Source organism: Battus philenor, unplaced genomic scaffold, assembly GCF_028537555.1.
Source record: "Battus philenor isolate CCGP_79_NKW_IND1 unplaced genomic scaffold, ilBatPhil1.0.hap1 SCAF_22, whole genome shotgun sequence".
NCBI lineage: Eukaryota > Metazoa > Arthropoda > Insecta > Lepidoptera > Papilionidae > Battus > Battus philenor.
In genome coordinates, this window is record NW_027181685.1 from 13,240,387 (window position 1) to 13,262,027 (window position 21,641).

The 21,641-nt window shown below is 40.3% G+C and overlaps 3 protein-coding genes across 5 annotated transcripts in view; 1 reads left to right on the forward strand and 2 right to left on the reverse strand.

Moving 5' to 3' along the window:
* The first annotated feature begins 84 nt into the window (after nt 1–84).
* Nucleotides 85–9,795, forward strand: eIF2D (eukaryotic translation initiation factor 2D). The gene is made up of 12 exons (XM_068767015.1): nt 85–240; nt 320–578; nt 1,547–1,716; nt 2,181–2,319; nt 3,121–3,289; nt 4,038–4,167; nt 4,984–5,080; nt 5,536–5,738; nt 6,326–6,467; nt 7,433–7,585; nt 8,775–8,918; nt 9,633–9,795. The coding sequence occupies exons 1-12, from the start codon at nt 185–187 to the stop codon at nt 9,723–9,725; spliced, it is 1,755 nt and encodes a 584-aa protein (XP_068623116.1). The 5' UTR covers nt 85–184; the 3' UTR covers nt 9,726–9,795.
* On the reverse strand, nt 9,209–12,445 carry LOC137923747 (serine/threonine-protein kinase Nek2-like). Its single transcript, XM_068767014.1, has one exon. It carries the CDS (start codon nt 12,357–12,359, stop codon nt 10,428–10,430), a length of 1,932 nt encoding a protein of 643 aa, XP_068623115.1. The 5' UTR covers nt 12,360–12,445; the 3' UTR covers nt 9,209–10,427.
* A 2,444-nt stretch (nt 12,446–14,889) lies between these two features.
* The window catches only part of Klp68D (kinesin-like protein 68D), a 52,416-nt gene continuing 45,664 nt past the window's right edge, over nt 14,890–21,641 (reverse strand). For 2 of the 3 annotated variants that reach the window (XM_068767108.1, XM_068767107.1), the window contains 7 exons: nt 20,993–21,157; nt 19,829–19,965; nt 19,435–19,602; nt 18,808–19,132; nt 17,806–18,036; nt 17,237–17,438; nt 14,890–16,638 (listed from right to left, as the gene is read on the reverse strand). In XM_068767108.1, coding sequence (XP_068623209.1) covers nt 16,531–16,638; nt 17,237–17,438; nt 17,806–18,036; nt 18,808–19,132; nt 19,435–19,602; nt 19,829–19,965; nt 20,993–21,157 — 1,336 coding nt within the window. In that variant the 3' untranslated portion in view covers nt 14,890–16,530. Of the gene's footprint in view, nt 16,639–17,236; nt 17,453–17,805; nt 18,037–18,807; nt 19,133–19,434; nt 19,603–19,828; nt 19,966–20,992; nt 21,158–21,641 lie in introns of those variants that run through there. The other variant, XM_068767109.1, reaches the window with a different exon arrangement.

Genomic DNA, 21,641 nt, shown 5'->3' on the forward strand with positions numbered 1-21,641 from the left:
TGACTTGATCCATTATTTTAGAACTTAACACAAACGTCATGTGGACATTTCGTAATTGAATGTCAGGCGGCAGCTGTTTGTCAATTAACATCAAAAAACGCCGCGTAAAGTATGGAAACATATCCTTGTATTAAAGAATAATAACATTAAAACTTTATAAATTTACTCAATAACTATTTTCACAATGTTCGGCAAGGCGTATAAACACAAATCCAACAACACTCTCAAGAATTCAGAAAAGTATGTGGTATAAGATGAGTTGTACCAACCAAACACATTTTAAGAGAAAATTTCAATGATTTACGTTTTTTGTTAACAGAAAACATTTAGCGCAGCGTATATTGAACGAACATCCCGCTGCCACGGAGGAGACAGTCAAAGAGATAGTCCCGGTGAAGTCGAATACCAGTTGCATGAAACTGACGCTGCACTCGGGGGAGACGGTGGGCGTGTTCGTCGTGGACGGAGTGCCGATGGTGATTGAAGCGGGTGCTGCGCTGCTGCCCACCGTGTGCGCGCTGTGGCGGGCTCCCAGCCTGCTACCCACACTCATTGTCCACACTCCAGTTGTACCAAAGGTATAGACCAAAGCTTATGAGCTATATTTGTTCAAAATAATTAATCAAGTTTTCGAGCTTACAAATTTAAAATAATAATTTTATCACACAATATAGTTATATAAATTAGGAAATAAAAGAGTAATAAAGTAGTTACTTCATTAATTTTACCTACTGTAAACTTTTCGTATTTGTGTAAAATAATTTACAGATTTTTTGTATTATAGGCTGATGATTAATACTTCAGGATACACTGTTGTGAAACTGATGTTCAATGTCATTTTATTTCATAAATTTAAGGTTTTCAAATTTTTTGTCATTTTCTCCCTATTCTTGAACCTTGCGGGTCAATAAATTGATTAACAAACTATGCTTTGATAATCCGTGTTCTATGCTATGATACAAATCCCACATCAGGCCTATGGTGGGTACAATGCACCACACAATCATTAGTCTCATACTCAAGACATCAAAGGCAGTGCCTGTCTAGTTGACTTTCAAATGAAGGTGGTCAGGAGTATGCTGTGTCTCCTTTATCCACACTTCCCTTACCTGCACTACACTATACTTTTATATGGGTATAGTCCTTAGTCATGGGATTGTTGTTGATGTAACTAGAATACAATTGGCCAGAGTAAATTTTTTGCTAACAGACTTCAGTTTTCGTGAGCCTGATTTCAATGAAGCTGTGCAAAGGCTTAATCAGCTAGCAGCATAACATCAATCACATCAAATGCATAACACTTGCAAGAGTTACCTATCACAGGTTAAACTAATGACATTGTCATATATTGTCATATCTAGTTGTTAGTGAAGAGAATACAAAAGTAAATATTGTGATAAAATATTGTCCATTAAAATCGTTCAACAAACATTATATATAATGATTTACTATTTAAAAAAATTCTCTGCATTTACATATCAAAGATTCATATGGCCTCTTAAAAAAATGTGTTCATAACATAGTTAAAGCCATTATCTACTATCAGCTTGCAGGCGGTGCACCATTGTATGCTCCAGGTGTTGTGTTAGCGGATCCAATGACGTTTCCGCGCTTTTCTCGTGGAGACCTTATTGCTGTTGCCACTGTTGACAACGGTGCTGCAGGGGCTATTGGTCGCGCTACCATGTCCTCTACTGACCTTCTGAGGACCAGCATGTAAGGTTTTTTTTTATTTATTCTTATTAATAAGTGTGCAGAACCAGTCATTTTGGCAATCTTTGGAGGAATCTTATCCCTTGCAGTGGGTGTCTACTGACTTAAATAACTTAATAAACCAAACTATTTTATGTTAAAATTTTGGCTTATTATGGATAGCTTCTTTGTATCTCAAATATATCAGACAAAGGTGTGATTGTGACAAATATCTTCATAATCATTAACAAGTGGAAGTCAAACAACATGCTTGTATGTAGAGGCCACAAAATAGTTCTATTATTAATTGATCTTAATTAATATTAATAATAAAAAATATCATTGGAATTAAAAACTAGAATTTATATAGTTCACAAATCCTGGGTTACTGGAGATAGAACTTTAGTAAGCCTTTTTTGTCTAGTTTATTTTGCTATTTCTCTTTCCAATTTAAAATTACTTAATGTTAGTTTTACCTTAACTTCCAGGGGTGTGTGCATGGAGCCTTTACACGTGTTTGGAGATTTACTTTGCAAGGAACCTAAGTTTGGAAGGATAGAAAGACCAAAGATGGAACCGCCAGGCTACAGTGTTATGGCCGACAGCATTTCTAAAGACATTGCACAGGTAATAGAAAAACTGTTTCCAATCTTTTATCATTCTATGTATCATTAATTTTTTTGCTGTAATAGTTTGAACTACATGAGAATTTCACCAAATAAACTTACTACCTAAACCAGCCTGTTTATTTTTACAGCTTATTATTTCTACCATTATAAATAAAATTTTGATATACTACTGTGATAAAAAAGTAAGGTGGAATTTCCATTTAAGACTCCCGAGTATTAGGAAGGCAGGTAATTTTTATTTAGGTTTGTGAGACTGTCTATTTGACTCCTGGCTATTCACCAAACTCAATAACCAATAAGGGAACGCCATTTTCACACGATTGAGGAGATAAAAACTGAAATTGAAGAAGGTCTCCAAGGCTATACTGCAAGACTATTCTGACTGTTTCAAGGAGTGAAAAAAGCATCGGCAAAAGTGCATTTGGGGCATGAAATAGATTTAAAAGAATAAATAAAGAATCCATATTTAATTAAGAAATTCACCTTAGTTTTTGATCACAGCATGGTAGACTCAAGGGTATGCATGTGGTATGATACCCTTGAGTCTATCATGAATATATCATTATCACAGTGAGAAATCATGCACTGCCCAAATTCCTCAATACTTTTAAACAGATGATACACTTGTCTGTTTTGCTCTATATTAATTGATATAAATAATTTTTCTTATTAAACTAAAGTATAAGAATTTATAGTTATCACTTTCCTATATTTATTGATGCATTTATATTTAATTCAAATATTCCATCCGTGATGTATTTGATAGAACATCTCATTAAAATGTTTTGTATATATCCAGCTTAGCATCCAACCCATTAAAGAGGAATGGCCCAGCCTTGTAAAGGAGGAGAGGCAGGCGCCGCCTGAACACCCGGCTGCACTAGCTAATGAGCCCAGACTCATTCCCGACGAGGAGCCCGCCGTCGAGGTCAGTGAAGAACACGCACTCGACGAGACCCTCGCGACTGGTGAGACGAACCTGCACTTTATCAATCACATTTGCTTTCCTTTTTGATTCATCTTCGGAATTAATTACAAACAAATTTAATTATAGCCTTTTCGAAGATTGTGATTAGAAAATAGAAAAAACATTTGCCCAAGCTAACTGAAATATTTTTATCCACATAAATAAAATTAATTTGCCAAATGTGTAGTCAAGTGCTCAACTCAGCAATGGCTTCACGAATTCTGCTTGTTTCTTTTATACCTTCATTCAAGTATAGATTGGTTCTTATAAATATTAAATGTGAAATATGCTAAGATAACACTAGAAAAATTACTTTGTCTATTTAAATATCAAAGCAAATAAACAACCATATTCCAACCTGTCAAACATTTACAGTCAATCAAAACAACAGCCTTGTTTCAATAGCCGGGAACACTAACAGTATGTACTTGTGATTATGGGGTATAAATATTTTTGGCAAGTGAATCAATAGCTCTAGAACTCTATGTAACAAACCAGAGTTTTCCGCTCTGTTCCAAGAGATGTAAATACAACAGTCATACAAAATTTCTGCACAATTAAATCAAAATTACTTGATAATAGAATACCATGATGAAATAGTAAAAAGTTATTTTCAATTCAACTCTAGTGTAAACTTACTTTGTACATAAATCACTTACAATAAACTACACATGAGTTCATGCTGCGCTATAGTCCAGGTCACCTGTAACTAACTCCTGCCAGTGCTGTAATGATAGATATATTTTCAGACTCCTCACAAATAGAAGAGGATCCAGTTCCTTCGGACATGGACGAGCTGCTGCAGTGGTGTCTCCTCTCGTTTATAAAATTGGAGGGTAAAAATCTGCAGCTACCACTAAAGACAAACCTCCTCTACAAGTAAGTGTTAAAATGTCTTATCTATGTAGTTTTATGTCATAGTAAATTTCGAATTTATTTGTCGGTAAGTGCCTTCAGTGTGAATAAAATTAATGCAACACCTGTATAAATAAAACTTTCATATTTAGGCATAAATTAATTGAATTTATTGTTATATTCTCATAGTAAAATAAATATCTTTGCTTGGCAACTACACTTTCAGAATCTTGGTTTTATTCGTTTAGAGCAGTGTTTCTCAACCTATTTCGTGCCATGCCCCACCTTAGTCTTTCTAAAATTATTACGCCCCTCTATGTAACATAAATTTTATATGTAATCAAAACATTCAAGCCCATTTTAGAATTACCCCAATTAACAATACTATTGCCACTCTTTGGGGTGTGAGCCCCACCTTCGGAAACACTGATTCAGAGGTTCTTATCATCATTTTAGTCGGGATGTCCATTGCTAGATATAGACCTCCCCCATAGATTTCCAACAGGATAGGACAGAAGTGTTTTGTATTGGGTATTTTCCAACTATCTTAGCAAACCTTCCTGTCTAGTTGGAACACCTTTTATCAAGAAGTAAATTTAATATGTTATATGTTTTTAATAATTAATTATGTATAATCCCTCAAGTTCTTTCAAATCTTTGCTGTCCATATCATGTGTCCACCGTTCACTACCTAGACTATCTTTTTTGACTACTGTTCCTTCACCCACTTACTGCTGACCTAGTGTCAGAACTCATATTGAGATATTATCTCTTGAAGAGTTGCTATATACAAAAACCAAGTGGTATCTTATGGCGTATAAAGTCATAATTATGTTTCAGGAATCACCTCATACCACTGTGTCCACCGGACAGAAGCATTGATGTGAAGAAGTCAAGCTACAAGAAGATGGGGAAGTTCCTTGAAGCAATGCAAAAAGTAATGTTAGCTTGCTATATATAATCTGTATTCATCATATGTAAAACAACCAACAACTTGTTTTCAGCAGTTGAGTCAGTTGCAAGTCAAGAAATGTGAAATACACATGAGGATGTATACATGCAGATTGATTATAGTTGTAAAAGCTTTAAAGGGCTGAATGTATATTTCATTTTTGAACGAAAAGCTTTTACAACTATTTTTAATCATCCTGTATACAGTAATCGCTGTGAAACATGTTACATTCATTTAATTTTTCTATTGAAATACAATAGGTACTTTTGGCAGTACAAATTCTTCAATGGCTGATCATAATTATGTTTTTTATTTTTACAAAACAAGTTGACAGTAAATGAGCACTTTTTATATTCGCCTATTAAGCTTTAATTAACGCTAATGCCTAAAACAATTACCAAGCAAATTGTAAGTTGTTAACATAGTGGCGCATGTTTAAGGAAGGCCTGCTAGAGGTGCGTGAGATCGAGAAGGGCGTGTCGGCGGTGGTGGGCGTGGCAGTATTGCACCCGCGAGTGCGCGCGCACCGTCCCCCCGCGCGTGCACCTCCTCCTGCCGCCGAAGACGAGGGACCTCGTCCACCGCTCGTGCGGGACCTTTACTGCATCACAGCCAACGTCACTGACCTCTTCGCGCCCTTACGGTAATTATCATCATCATTTCAGCGGTAGAACATCTACTGCTGTATGGAGTCGTCCCCTATGGATTTCTAATATAATTGGTGAGAAGCGGTTTGCATTGAGCGTCCTTCGACGGATGGACGTCCTGTACTGCGCTTAGCAATCCATGGTCTCCATTATAAAACTAAAAGGCCCCTGCTGCTTTGTTATTGCCAATTCCACTTATCAATTCGCACTGCTATGTCAGGTACTGTTGTTCCTCTATGGATCTTCACATGTCTGTGACATTCCCAGACCATTGATTTTTGAAAAGGACGTACTGCATATTGATTGGCAACATATGAACTATACAATCACCTCTTTAAAGGTTTTACACCAATAACTAATCATCCTTTACATTACATAATTATGGAAACTAATTAAACATGATAAATGTATTTAAATATGTCATTACTAGGAGTAAATTTAAATTATTTGGTCCAATATATCCATTATCTAAAAAAAAAATTAGGTAAAACTTCATCATTCCATGAATTTATTTTATACTGTTACTAAAATGGATTTAAGTCATCGATCACATATCCATGAGTTTGTTATATTCTAATACCAGAAAAGGCACTGCCCTGAGTGCAGCGGACGTGCGTGCGACCCTCACGGAGTACGTGAAGACCAAGGGACTGAACAGCTCGCAGCAGCGCGGGGCCGTGGTTCTGGACTCCCTGCTCGCCAAAATCGCGGGCCAACAGGAACACGTGAGCCTTTTTTAACATTTTTAATTTATTTTGACGAGGTATACATACTGTTTGGATTACTGTATCTAAAAAATATGTCCAAATACTGAATCCAGTCAGAAAGCCTTGTTCATAATTTTAAGGTTTACATTTAATACATGCACTCTTGTCCAAGCGTTTGTGGTAAATATTACAAAGGTAATCTCTAGTTGCAGTAAATCGCTGGATGCGGGCAGCGCATAACCAGTAACTGTGATCTTATATTTTACAGTGGATGTCTATCGACTAAAAAGAAGAATCTGCATACAACTTATCAAAGCTGTTCGCACTTAAACAAAATTATTCCAATACATTGTTGAATGCACAAATACTTGCAGTGTTTTTTGAAGCTTGTACTGGATTTGCATTATGAAGAATTTTAACTAAACACTCTCACCTCACAAGTCATTCTATATTTATATTCATGCCATAGTTGCATTGTAACAGTAATGTAATATTACAATAGATGAACTTACTGTGAAATTTAACATAGGCCAAGTCAGCAATCCTGCTGCAGGATTTAATGTGCAAAAAAACTAGAATCAGGTTGTATTATTATTAAATCCTTGAACTTAATTTATATGACAATGAGAGGAAATGCACAACAAATTTAACCGAGTTTTTATTGTAATCTATCTAATAGACTTATAGAATAAAATAGCTACGACCCTCAAACATGAAATCACAACAAGGCCAGTGTTCTATCTTCCCAAGTCAATTTTGGTATTGATAACGTTATAAATTCCAGTCTATGACTTATACAAGCCTTAATTTCTGTGCCACAGATAAAAATTTTCAGCAATACTTATCTGCAGATACCAAACACTTGTATACTATAATATACAATTATAATACGATTTTATTAAAACATAGTAAAATCTACACTATTTTAGCAACATAAGTATAATCACAAAGTCTTATAAACTCACTGTTACTAAATGTACCAGGAAACTTTGAAATGGGAAGGTTTAATGAATGCAGTCCTCAACAAAATGACTCCGAGCACAGAGTTGCAATTTCCGGACGGCACTGTTAAGGTTATCAAAAGCAAATTGGAACCTATCAAGATGCAAGTGGCGACCAGGAGCGGGAACAAAAAGGTAAACATTCTATCGTAGTCTATTTACATACACTATTTTTTATGTGTTGAGATAAAAGTAATGTTTGGACCCTGGTACCTTTAAAACATTCTGACTAATCTATGTAAATATCACCATATTAGACAATTAACTAATCCATACACCTTGAGAAAACCATTAGTACCGTAATTGTCTATAAACACTAACATTGAATGTAGTCTTGTTTGGTATAATACTACACATAGCCCTTTGCACTCAAAGATTATTTTCACATCCCTTTCTAACAACTCAATATTGATATATATTTTAACATGGAATGTTGGATAACTTTTTAGTTAAAAAAAATTAGGCAATATAATATATCATTTTTGATGAGCATAAATAACTTGTCCGAGCATCGGGCAACACATATACTCGAAGTTCCATTCCAGATATCGTCCTTTGAATCCTTCAGTAGATTTTTCAAGTGATAATTCTTTTTCTGAAAAATAATGTTCCATAAATTGTTTATTGTGAAACTCTAAATAGCTGCTTATTCTTCTATCCTCGTCATCTTTGTGACTGACCTTTGAATTGTTTCTAAATGTAATGACCAAAATATTTGCATAAAAAGAATCTTGTATGTCTCATGTTATCACTCATTTTATTACACCCTGTATCATCTTTTTCAAGCCAGAGTTTTCAATCATTTCAAGTACAAAGGGTTCAGAAATACATAACAAACTAGATTATGTGCATAAAACCCTTTGAAAGTTCCTTTGCAATGAAGGCATTAGATTGTCACAAACATGTTTAGGGAATGCAATTACTTTACCGACATCAAAGATTTGTAAATTGGAGATTGTCAAAGGCTGCATGTAGTTGCTCCATAAAATAAATAGAACCTAGACAACCCTCATACAGAATGTCAACGATTTTAGTATATTTAATAAGTATCTAGTTTGTTCTGTTAGTGCCTCCATTATGAAGCAGTCTGGAGGATCACATAGGAATCTTTCATTCACATTTATTACCTTGGAGTTAAAGAGTCTTAAGGTGAGTTAGTCTGGCTGATTGAAGTTGGTTCCATATTCAAAGTAATTATTCAATGGACAACAGTCCAGCACTGAGTATTAAGGGTAATAAATAAAGTTTAGGAATTATTATATTATAATAAATTAATAATTGTATGTAATAAGAATAAACATGAGATATTTCATATATTTCTTAGGTCACATTAGTATCAAATCTTGAAGCCTATGGATTCAACCTGCTGGAGATGGCGCGAGTATGCCAGCATGGCGTGGCTGCTTCCTGTGGGGTCACAAGGACACCCGGTGCAAAGTGTGACCAACTCATGGTACAAGGCGATCAGGTAATAAAAGTATTCAAAAAATTCTTTTCTAATGTCTCCCATTGTTATATTCATGCAACCTTAAACATGCGCACTACAGTATAAAGTTCATATCTCGGAGATTCATAGACAGATTTTGTACAATTAGCAATCAGAATAAATAATTGAGAGCAGGTATTCATTTAACCGTTTGCTAAACTATTCTTGGATGAATGCACTAAATATGTGGGACATAGTTTGACTTAATGTTGTCAAATAAAACACCCATTTAGACAAAAATCATTCAATTTTAATCATTATTTTATGTTCGATTTTCCCTTGCGATGGTATCAAGCAGTGACATAATTAAGAATAAATTAGAATATGTTATGAGTGTAGCATCACAGGCAAGCGCACATCTAGGTCAACAAAGGCACTGACGAAAAAAAATACGAAAGACAAAATAACGCAGCGCTTTTGCGCCGCGAAGCAGAAAAAACGGTTAGGTTATAATATTGTGTGATAAATATCAATATTTATTAATCATGTTAATCAAAAATATTAGTGATCATTTCCTTTGTTGAATCTATTGAGAAATTAAAAACTTCTTGCTCTGACATTCTTTAGTAATGTTAGATTGAAACACGTCGGTGACCTTGGATGTGTAAAGGTCAAGACTATGGTCAGTTTTATCACATTGAATATATTTCATAAAATATAAAAGTTTCTATAAGGAGTGTAAATTTTCTGTTTCAGACACACTTCATAGCAAAACTGCTAATAGAAAAGTATGGGCTGCCCAAAAAATACCTGGAGGGCGCTGATAAAGCTTTGAATAAGAAAAAGTGAAGCAAAGGGGCGTGCACCGCATGGTCGCCCACTACACAATGTGCATATTATTGAAATAAAACAATTTGTTGTACGACTATGTATTTATCACTAAACCTTATCAACATAATAAAATGATTCTCTGCAACCACAATGATACAAACACATAACTTTACAACTAGCTTATTCAATACAAAAACATGGCAACTCTTTATTGCAATTATAAGTTCATTTTAATTAAAACAATTTACAGCACAAATTGTACAAAATTTTTAATATCATTAAAATAAGGATTGATTATAATGTTCTCCTAAAACTAACATGGAAGACATTGGCTGCAATGCAAGTGGGCTGTGCTTCCCAACGCCATTGTTGCACATCCCACTTGACATGCAGAGTGCATGTTGCACATTGCACCAAAACATCACTTACACTAGGGAATTCATTCCGCATAATAAAAAATTTGTAATTAATTAATTTTCATACTCTCTAGGTTTAGGGTGGGTTGATGTCCGTTTTTTTATACAATATACATTGAAAACTAAGTCCTTATTGTAAACCTTAATCTCTAAGGAAGAATTAACAAACACCACAACCATTGTAAGCACAAACCTAAGTAACTAACCAAACTACTTCTGTATGTCAACATGGGGTCATACCAATTATCATGCATGTACTGCTCCCACTGCTGGGCAGCACATTTTGGGGATCTCTAGTGAGTTGCTACACCTTAGTTGATGTTTTAAACTTGAAGGGGGTTTTGAAATGGAGCAAAGATTTCCGGTTTTTAGTCTTCTTCAAGTTTGAAGGGGCAGATGGTGTTTGTGGGCACTGTCTCATGCTGGAGCGAGTCCTGTCAGACACATAACCCTCACTCACCTTGCTGTTGCTGGACTCCATGCTCCAGTGGCTGCGGGCTGACATCATAGAGCATGAAGTTACAGAGCTCTGCGATGTGAGACTGTTCTTTGAAGGTGTTTTTCTTAAGCTACCACGATTTGTTATATCATTGAACACTTTAGCCTGTTTGGCAGGAGAGGAATGACTCCAGCACCCCACCACTCTCTTCTCTGTTGCATTGTCTGTTTCCAAATATTTAAACTGATTAATATCCTTGACAGCTCGCTGTGCATTGTGATTATGTTCCCCGTCCACATTGTCCAGCTCATAGAATGTAAATGTGATGCTCTCATCGCTTCCTGTGAATGGATTAGATGGAGTAAAATGCACTTTTTTGTCTGCTGTGTCAGGGAATATGTTGCGGCGTGGCATGTTGTCTGCTGTGAACTTCGTCGTCGTGACTATGATGCTGCCATCTCCCGTGTCCGCCGACAGAGAGCTGTCTAGATCTTCATAGCTGTAGCTTTTGCGAGCTCTCGTGCGCACGGAGCCCGAGCGGCGTCGGCGGCGTCGCGACCTCCAATGGTTCTTCTCAGCACTGGCAATGACTGGAGGCAGAGTGATGCCATTGCTCTTTAAAGCCTCTGGATCATTGTTGGAAACAATAACTTTATCCGGACTGTTTATAATTTCCTTAACAACAAGGTCTCTCTCCCTTTTGTTGAGTGATTGTTCCCTTGCTCTCAGGGCTATGAGTCTAGACATCCACTGATGGCTAAATGTTTCCTCGGACACTTTTTGGGCTGCAGAATAAGTGTTCATTACTTCCCCATATGGCCTCCTGCAGCGAGGCACATAACCAGGTAATTCTAGAGCCAGAGCAGCTAATGTGGGTGACAGTGTTCCCTTTTCTTTGTATATGTTGCCAATTTCTTTGTTCATTGGTCGCTTTGGGCTGATGTTTACATACACTGGACAATCCTGGGCGTTCAACTGAGATCTTGGCAGAGGTTTAACACTCTTACACATTTCAACAACTTTTTCTGAATCACATTTGTTTAGTTCTGATTTGTTCACTGAATATTTACTAGACACCAATATTTCTGACATTGCTTTAGGTCTTGGCTTTCCTTCTATGTTAGCTAATATCGTGGGATGAAATATGATAACTTCGGGACGTAATGCGTCGATTCTGGCATCGGTAACAAAAGCAATGATGTCCTTCAGGTCGTCGCTGTACTGGAACTCTTCGATTTTGTCCGTATTAGTTTGCACTCCATGACACAAGGAAAAGATGACCTCTCCGACTTGTTTCATGAGGTCCTCGCGCCTCTCGTGTGACGGCTGCAGCTGGAAGCAGTCGACGCACACGCCCCCGTTTCCGTCGATATAAATATTCCGCGAAGTAAGACATTTTCTTAAAACAGCAAAGTTAAAATTTTCTACCTGTTTGCAAGTTTTAGCGAGCTCCAGAAGCAAATACCAGATAAATGTTTCGGAGAAATACTTATCAGTGACTTCGCAGATGTCGATCAGCTCCCGCAAGCTCTGCCAGGAGCCGTACTCGAGAACAAAGTACAGAGTTTTGGTTGCGTCGTGGAGTATTGTGTCGCAGTAGCGCAGCAAGTTGCCAGATGCCGCATCGCGTATCGTTTTCACTTCGCTGACTATATTTTGTACTTGTCGGTCGGAGTACGCGCTGCAGTCGCAAGCCTTCCACGCAAATATGTTGTTCGTGACCTTGTGCTTCACTTTGTAGAACGCGCCGCCGCAGAGAACATCGACAACTTGATAATCCTTCAATTTTTCCGACATCCTAGCTACTTTTAATTTTATATTAAAAATTCCCACATTTTGTAACCGAAACAAAGCCCCAACACTTTCAAAATTCGGCGACGGTTACAAAAATAGTGATGTGCAATGTGACTGGATGTGACGACGTTGGCCTCACTAGGCGGTGCATGAAAATAAAAAGCTAAAAATAACCGTAAAAATATATTTTTATTTTAAATAATACCTTATAAAATAAACAACGTAATTCACTTGTTTTACTTAAACATTTTAGGGGAATAACTAAATTTAAAAAAAATTAAACGTACACATCTAAACAAAATTTATTTCAATATGCTAACAAGTTTTTATACAAACCTTCCCATACATTTTCAATAAATATTTATTTATATATATATATATATGCATTGAAAGAATTTCTTTTTTTCTCAAATAGATATAAGGTTGGTTATTACTCTTTAAATTTGTATCATATTTTTTGTATGTTTAATAATTCGAATTGATTTTGATAAATTTGTAATCATTTTAATGGTACTTAAAGAGCCGCTGTGTAATTAATGCCGCATAATCAAGTTACCGCATAAATTTTAAATAATCCACTGCTGTGATTCGTTCCGAAATAACATTTTTAATTGCGCACAAACATTTATAAATTAATATATACCATACTTTAAATTTTAGGAGTATTTATTACGAAAAAAAATAACTTTCTTAAATAAACCTGGTATAATTAAAATAACAAAGATTATTATACAAAATAGGTCATTATAACTCATTTAATTTTTCTTTACGTATTTATATGTGCACTTTAATTTAGGCTTGTTATACTTTTTGGCAAATTTTAATTTGATAGTTTTATGTTATGTACGAAGGTATCATTACCCACTTGACAACTATAAACTGTCGCCCGTTTATCTTTTACCCTCAACCATACTACGCATTTGTACTTAAAGTCGAAAATTGAATAAGATTTTCAATGAATTAATTGTTCCTTAAAGCAGAGATTTCATTTAGCGCTACCTTACTGTCAGTCTCTAAAAGGACGCTGTGGTGTCGGGCGCCGTGGTATTTTCAACACCGTCATGGCGTTATTTGTTAGAAAAAGCAAGCCTCCGCGTTTTCTACATTCTTATTCTTTCCTCGTGCTTTTTATCAAATAGATTGATAAAAGTATTAGATAAAGAGATCAAGAAAATTTATATTTAAGGAGCAAATATTGTTTCGGCAGTGTGCGTGTGTTCCCTGCACGCAATATGATTGCACGTATTTATTATATTATTCTTAACCCCGCTTATCGTGCGGCGTATATTTCGTTAATATTTTAACTAATGAAACGTACTCGGAGAACATCCACATAAATGTGTCAATAACAACTTGTAGCAGGTTTTGTTATCAAGAGGCCGTCTCGGGTAGTTATAACCACCATCAAGTAATGTGTAAACATCGCACTGGTAATCGTTAGATGGCGCCGAAGCCATTATAAAGGTTTAGCTAAAATTACGAGCAATCTCACAGCTAATCAAGATGAACGCAGAAGTGGTGTCACATATGATATAATCAATAATGAAAGCAATGAGAATAAAAAGCGGCGTTTGCTTTAACAAAAATGGATTTTAAGAAGCTAGCGGCGCCCGGTTCCGGAATATAGTGTTCTTGCATAACCTTATAAAGGAAAAGTATTTTATATTTAATTATCACAAAATAATAACATTAGAGTACGAGCCCTTATCACTTGTATTTCCTCTCGTGGAAGATCGCAGTAGTAATGCTGATATATCGCTCGTACATCGCTTTCGTTTCAAAACTCTTAGTATACCATTGAAATAAATTATCGTGATATCCTTTTGTCACGCTTCAATTTTTATCTTATTTTTATTGTCTGTTCTTCACCTTAATTACTGTTTAAGCATTGTTTGGTTTGTTTGTTTATAAAACTTATTCCGTATTATTGTGCAAATTACATGTTGTCGTACAGTGCACTGTGATGGGCGATTCTTATCACTAACCGTCTGAAGAGGGCGTTGTATATCTCTTCATCATCATGTCAGCCGATGGGAACCCACTGCTTACGATAGCACAGGGCTTCCTTAAAATTGAGCATGACGACTGATCTTGCTCTGCTCACATCCAGCGACTTTTCGCTTCATATTAAAAAAAAATTTTTCTTTACCAGGAAAAAAAATCTTAAGGCTTTTTGATAAATTTTTGGGGGCCAGACTGCTGCCCAAATTTACTTGCATCTGTCGAGTGTTTGAGTTGGCAGAGGGCAGGTGTCGCTGAGCGTAATATCTTGCAAAGTAACGAATCCCGTGGGCTTGGGGGGCCTCTGCGTGCCTTTATCGCTCGGCGCAGTTACACATAAGATTTGATTGTGTACTTGATATTGTTGTCATCATATAAAGTAAATGGATGCAAAAAATGTCCTTCTCTTGTGACTTGAATGACACCTTGAGTTGAAATAGTTAATTTACCTTTTGCATAGTCATTTCCATCAGGCGTCGACTGTTGCGTGGAAATTATACGAGTGGTAGGTAGGGGTGAAATGAAACAGAGATAAAATTAAAAATATTTTATTGGTGAGTAGAAGCGTGTACGCGGCACAGCTGACTAGCGCTTTCTTGACACATATCACATGATTCCTTTTTACAATGCCTGGTGCCGGTGAGCCGAACGCATAACCTTTTAACGAACGAGGCGGGCGGGCTCGGGTACCTGCGACAATATTTACACGCGTGCACGCAGGGCCGCTGACTAGAACTCGTGTCTTCACATAATAATAATTACAATAAAAATTCAATAACGCTCAAACATGAGGAACTGGCTCGATCTCACGCTCGAGGGACGACACCAATGGAATGGACCGTTTCCATCTTTGGTAACTCACTACGTTGACCTCGGGGTCACTGGAGGCGGCCTTAACCTAGCCGGACGTGCGCTAAGGCACATCATCCCGTATAAAATCTTATGATACACAAATACAGTTACGGCTGCATCAAAAGCTAAATGTAAATTAAGAGCAGCAAAATTTCGATTTCCTGAATACTCGAATACAGTAGCTTAGCGCTGGATCGCGACAGAGAGGACTGATACGGCTGCACGCACGCACGCACGCACGCACGCACGCACGCGCGCACGCACGCACACACGCACGCACGCACGCACGCAGGCCGCATTTACTTTTACAACTATAGTACACTATCTAATATCACTTGCTTCAACCTACAAAGCGATCGAAGCATAAATAAAATTTACTAAAAACAACAATGGTAAAATAAAATCCGTACAAAACAAACGACAACCTAAATTGACTAAAACAAAAATTCGGATACAAAACGACGTCAGGCCGGCGCCCGACTACAATTGACACTACGAAAAATACTTAAATCACAGAATATAAAATACACCGGCGACGCAACGCTCGGTCGTGTTGGGGCCGAGCTGGTAGCAGCGCAGCCGCGTCGCGGGTCACTCGTACGCCCCGAGCTGATGAACGTTGCCCACTATTTACCCTTTAAAGGATGCTGAACGGGTTTCATTAGCTTATCATCACTCCGCATGATTTCCTCGAGTGGGCGGCGTACGAAGTGGAACGATTTGAGATCACTGGCGCGATGTCCTGCCCGCTCGAGCTCATCTCAATATTATTTATAGCATATAATTAATAAGTGTTCTTTTCTATATAAATTAGATAGAAACCATTCGAAGACGGGCCGGTACTTCTCGCCGCAGTAAATCGTTCCCTGCGCACCGGGTTGCTAGCCAAAAAAAAATTGCAAAATATATAACACTGCCAACACCGCTGTAACTGATAATACATTAAGCCAGACACGTCGCTTTATCTCTCATTCGGCGTATTATTCGATCGATTAGACAAGTAAGCGACGCCGTTAGAGGCGCTCAAGAGCGCTGCGGCGCTATGATTATAAACTAAATAGTGTCAAATGTCCAGCGACGACAGGAGCGCTGCGAGCGTAACGCTCAAACGAAGTTCGAGGAAAAATCGGAGGGCGTCGGTCACGGAGTGCGGGCTCGCGCGCTGCAATGCGCGTCGGATTGCAGACGGAGCCGCAGGCAAGAGGTCGCAGGAGGGCTGCGATGGCGACGTCAGAGTCCGGTGCTCTGCAAATGTGGGCACAGTTGACTTCGGGTGCGGATGACAACTGATTTGGTCAAGTGGGCGGCGACCTCTGCCGGTCTACCGCACGCCGGCGGTGCCGAGGCGGTGGTGCGCGGTGCCAGGTCGCGCCCGGGAGCTCGCGCGGCGCACCTCTGGCTCTTTTTTCACCACAGTTTCTGCTTGCATCTGTAAAAAGTCAAATTTATAACATCTATAGTGGTAACAACTGTACATAAAACAAAGTGTGCACGAGATTAAGACGGTAGAAATTAGATCATCACCATCATTTGAGCCGATAAGCGTCCACTGCGAGACATACACCTGCCCTAAAAATATCCGCGATGACCGTATGCAGCAACCACCTGTGACTATGTCATCGGGCCACCTGGTGGGGTCTGCCCCGACGTGTCCACCGGCTAGTGGTCTTTCGACCCCAACATCCTTATGAGGAATGAATTTACCTGTCAATGGTCCTTTTGTTTGTACAATACAAAATTTAATACTCGTTTCTATCAAATTCGTTCTGATCATACTAAAATGATGTCGCTGCCCGTAGACGTTATGCGTTGTTAGGTTTAATATTATTGTGAAAAACCAGAGTCGTATTTGAGAGAATGAGATTGTAAGAGAGATACAGTAGGATTATGACGGTCTCACAAAGGTCACGGACTTATGTGAGCACACGCGCACTGCATCCTGCTTACAGACCTACGGTTCAGATTATTTGTTTTGGGAATATCGATGTTAGTGTATAGATGTGTGTGTGTGAGAGAGAGGGACGGACCTGCGGGCGGGGGTGGGGGTGTGGGTGTGCGCGGGGCGGCGGCGGCACGTAGTGTCGCGCGGTGGCGGGCAGCGGCAGCGGTCGCAGGTCCAGCAGGTTATCAGCTCGTCGCCGCGCAGGCGCTCCAGGTGCCAGCGCCGCCAGGCACGTCGGCCGCCGCACGCCGCTTGCCAGTGGACGCTCGCTCAGGGGCTCCGCGCCGCTGCAACACACGCTCTGTGAGAGTTCCAAACGTCGCAACACCACGCCGTGACTGCTGGCGGACGAACATAATTCAGGTGGTAGGGTTTCTGCTCGAAACAAAGTTGCCTGTCATGTCTCTGCGAGTGCGTGGTTGTCCCTATTTTGAGGTTTTGCCGTTCGAGAACGGCTGCTCATTGCACGAGATTGCGAATTCATCCACTGCCACTTCAAATGAGCAACTCGTCGAGCTACGTTGTTGATTTTTTTTAGGCCTACAATTGCCCCATCATCAATCGGAGGGAACCTGGTCATGTTTTTTTTGCATCATATTTTCTTTAGTTGTTTTTGATTGTATGTAGTATCCATAAGAATTGTGGGGGTGGTACCTGTGGCGTGGGCGCTGCCAGGTGTCGGTGTCGTCGTTGTAGCGCAGGCGCAGCACGTGCGCGCGGCCGGCGTGCGGCACGAAGCCGTCGGCCAGGAGCAGGCGGCGCCGCAGCGCGCCCAGCAGCGCCGCCTGCAGCGCCTCGTGCTCGCGCCGCTCCGCGTCGTGCGCCTCGCGCTGCTCCACCATCTCCTCGCGCAGGCACGCATACTTCGACAGGCACTTTTTTAACCTGCACGACAACACACGCTCATCATATTGGTTTGTTGAGTCATTCACATTATTTATATTATACTGTACAAGAAAATTTGTTAATTTTGATTGAAAAGAGCAACTGTTGAGTCTCTGGCTCTTCCCAACCGATCACCGCTCCGTGCCGGTGGTAGGCGGCGAGGATTCAAAAACGCATGCAAATGCCTACTAAAAACATATTATGAATTAGAATATACGCAGAAGAAACTTGCAAGGAATTTTCTTTATAGATTGTTTAGGAACAGAGGAGTTTAGAACCTTAGCAGTAGATAATGGTTCTCCATCCTAAAGGAAATAAAAAAATATTGATAAAAGTAACATAAGACTGTTCCATACGGAACGGAATTACGGAATGCTAAGTATCCACACTCGTGTGACACTTAAATTATAGTCGCATCGCACAAAGTGACGAATGTTTTAGATAAAATATAAATATTCAAGTCAATGCCCATAACCCGGCGATCGTCCGTTTTCTCGAAGATACTCTCGACACCATGCGTGAAAAGTGACTTGAAAAGATAGATAGAGAGAGAGAGATAGCGAAGGCTATGAGAAGCGCCATGTATCAGCCCCCATGAGCATGACTGCTCTCCTAAAAGCACAAGCGTGATTGGAGAAAGCCTGAAAAGAGCCGAGAGACAGAAGAATTGCCGTTGTTGCCATATGATGACAAAATTATAAAAAAATGGATCAGATCTGAGTTGCTTTTATTTCTACTAATTAACATTTGTGTGGTGCAAGTGTAAGGTACCTCTGCGTCTTGTGGTCGACCTCTTGCTGCAGCGTGGCGAAGGTGTTAGTGACGATGGCGGTGGTTTCTTCCTCCAAGTCTATCTTTTGTTGCATTTCGACTTCCCTCTTTTTCCTCTCCGCAATCTCCATGTTCCTCTGCTCGAGGATAATTTGGCTCTCGTTGAGGTTGTTGAGCAGGTCCTTGCCGCCGCCGCCCTGCACCAGCCTGTCCTCCAACGATCTAATCTGCTGTTCCAGTTCTTCAGTCTTGCATTTCTCTTGCACTATTGTCGATTCAGCGAGGATGTGTTCGTTTTCAATGCTAACCGTGTCCACTTCTTCGGCTGGAACAAACCATGGAAAAAAACTTTATAACCTGCGGACGACGCATTAGAGGTGAACTTAGAGGTGTAACGTCCGTATCAGCTACAACACCCATAATCTTTTTTGTTGGATCATTTCTAACATTGTGATGAAGTGTTTATGACAATAATGAAAGTTGTGGAATAAAATAGCTTTGGAGTTTTTGATGGTAATAGCACTATTGTCGGTGGTGTTTGTTGTTTGTGGTAGTATAATATTTCTTGGTAGTATTATTATCGGTGGTGGTGGTGGTGATGGTGGTGGTGGCGGTGCGGGCGCGTACCGGGGTCGCGCGGTGCTTGCGCGGGGCGCGGGCGGGGCGCGCGGCGCGGGCGGCGGTCGGCGGCGCGGCGCTGCTCGATGAGCGCGCGCAGGCGCTCGATCTCGGCCTGGTACTCGCGCAGCTTCGCGTCCTTCGGGTCCTCGTTGCGCACCGGCTTGTTCTTGATCGCTGCAACACGTGTCGCACGTTGCGTCAAATTCAAAGCAAATTGTTGTAACATTAAGACAACTAACTAGTTTACAAGCAATATTTTTCTCGTGTTACGCCAGCCGATTGTACTTATTTTAAACTTTTTGGTGCAAATCACTAAAATATATAAATAATTTAGATTGTTATCAAAAGCAAGTGGTAGAGTTCGTCTACGGTGCATGGAGTATACGGAGCGAGGAGTCACCTTTGGCGCGGTGCGCGTACCGCAGCGTGGTGATGGTCTCGTCGTAGTTGTAGGCGGCGGGGCCGATGGTCGCGATCATGATGGTCTTGCTGTTGCCGCCCAGCGAGTCCTGCAGGATGCGCGTCAGCTTCGAGTCCCTGCCGATCAAGCGCGCGACGACGCCTCGTTACGGGCCAGTGTAAGCGGAAGCCGTTCCTCGACGCGCAAGCCGTCGCAGCTCCAGCGCGCTCGCACACACAGACACGCGTCACGCACACACGCGCCCGCACACACGCATCGGATAGATATCGCAAGCGTACAAATACAGAGTAGGGCAACATACCTGACTCTCCCCTTTCTTCAAGAATCAGTGATACGCAAAACCAAACGTGCATCGTTAAATTGATGGACAAGTGGCGCGCGGGCTAAACCTAACGCACGACACAAGGAGCGCGGCTTCACTCAAAGCTTACGGCAACATGGTCCGACATAGTCCGACATGGGCGGGCCAAGCCAAGCTTTGTATGAAGCATCTGTACTTTTAGAATTTTTGAGTACGTTGTTTTGCTAGGATGGCGTTCTAAAATTATTCTTTTTCATACAAACTGTATCAAGTTTATACCAACACTGCGTTGTAAATCGATACTACACTATACATATCGATATAAAAAAAATTGATACTTTATTAACGCGAGTGGCGAAGGACGTCAACTCACAAGTGGACGGTTGACCTTGTTATGGTCGTTGAAATACGCTGGGTCCCGTCCGCTTGCATTTGGTTCTATTGGAAGTTTTTGGGGGGTGACCCATGCCCAGCAGTGGACGTCTTGCGGCTGAAATGATGGTGACAATGACATGATCTGAGCACCTCGCAGGGTATACTGGGAGGGTAAATGCATAGTAAACATAAGTTCGCGGGGATTCCCCTCCCAGATAGCTAACAAGTTGCAGCTGCGCGCCCGAGCCGACAAGATGGACGCGCGGAGTCGTTGGGCGCGTGTCTAAGAGATCGCGCGCCGGGCTGATGCAGCTCGCGGCCTCGTGATCCCATTGCATAACGATTGAGCAGCGCGGGGGCGCATTGCGGCCGGGAACCGCGCGGAACACGTAATTGTCATCATGATCTATTAAGCGTCGCCTATGAGAGGTATTGTAGTGGTGGTGGTGGTGGTGGGGGCAGCGTACCTGTAGGGCACGTGCGGGCTGTTCTCGGCGAGCGCGGAGATGACGTTGCCGAGCGAGGAGAGCGCCTGGTTGATGCGCGACGCCTCGCGCAGCCGGTCGGCCGAGGCGCCCGTCTTGCGCTGCCGCTCGCTGCCCGCCAGGTCCACCAGGTTCAGCTTGCCCACCCTGCAACCGACGCACACTTTTATTTCTCACTTTCATTGTTATCACACATATCTGCATACAGGATGATTGCGTACAAATGTAAAAGCTTCAAAGAGGTAACGTAAACTACATTTGCCGTCAATTAATGTTTGCTAAACCGCAACCGCAACTAAAAAATAATTATTTCAGCAATAATTTATGACGTAAGTATGGAAAATCGATTTCAATATATATATATATATATATATATACACAAATTTTGTACAGCCAGATGTTGATAGCCCATTACATTACAATAGAAAAAGAAATGTATCATTTCTGAATGATGAAAGTTATGTTTATATGTTTGTCGTGTAAGCTTTTCAGATTTTCAGTTTATCGGTCGCCCTTGCAGTAGAACTGCAACATAACATCTTGTCGGAGTTGCCAACTCTAGGTTCGCAAAGGACTAATACGCAGTACGGTTAAGAAGGTTCCGTGCACAACAGGACCAACAAGAGGTTAA

Excerpts from the sequence above, each read along its gene's own strand:
- LOC137923747 (XM_068767014.1), bottom strand. The coding sequence starts at position 12,359 with ATGTCGGAAAAATTGAAGGATTATCAAGTTGTCGATGTTCTCTGCGGC.
- eIF2D (XM_068767015.1), top strand. The coding sequence starts at position 185 with ATGTTCGGCAAGGCGTATAAACACAAATCCAACAACACTCTCAAGAAT. Across the intron at positions 579-1,546 it reads ACACTCCAGTTGTACCAAAG|CTTGCAGGCGGTGCACCATT; the intron begins GTATAGACCAAA and ends ATCTACTATCAG. Across the intron at positions 6,468-7,432 it reads TCGCGGGCCAACAGGAACAC|GAAACTTTGAAATGGGAAGG; the intron begins GTGAGCCTTTTT and ends TAAATGTACCAG.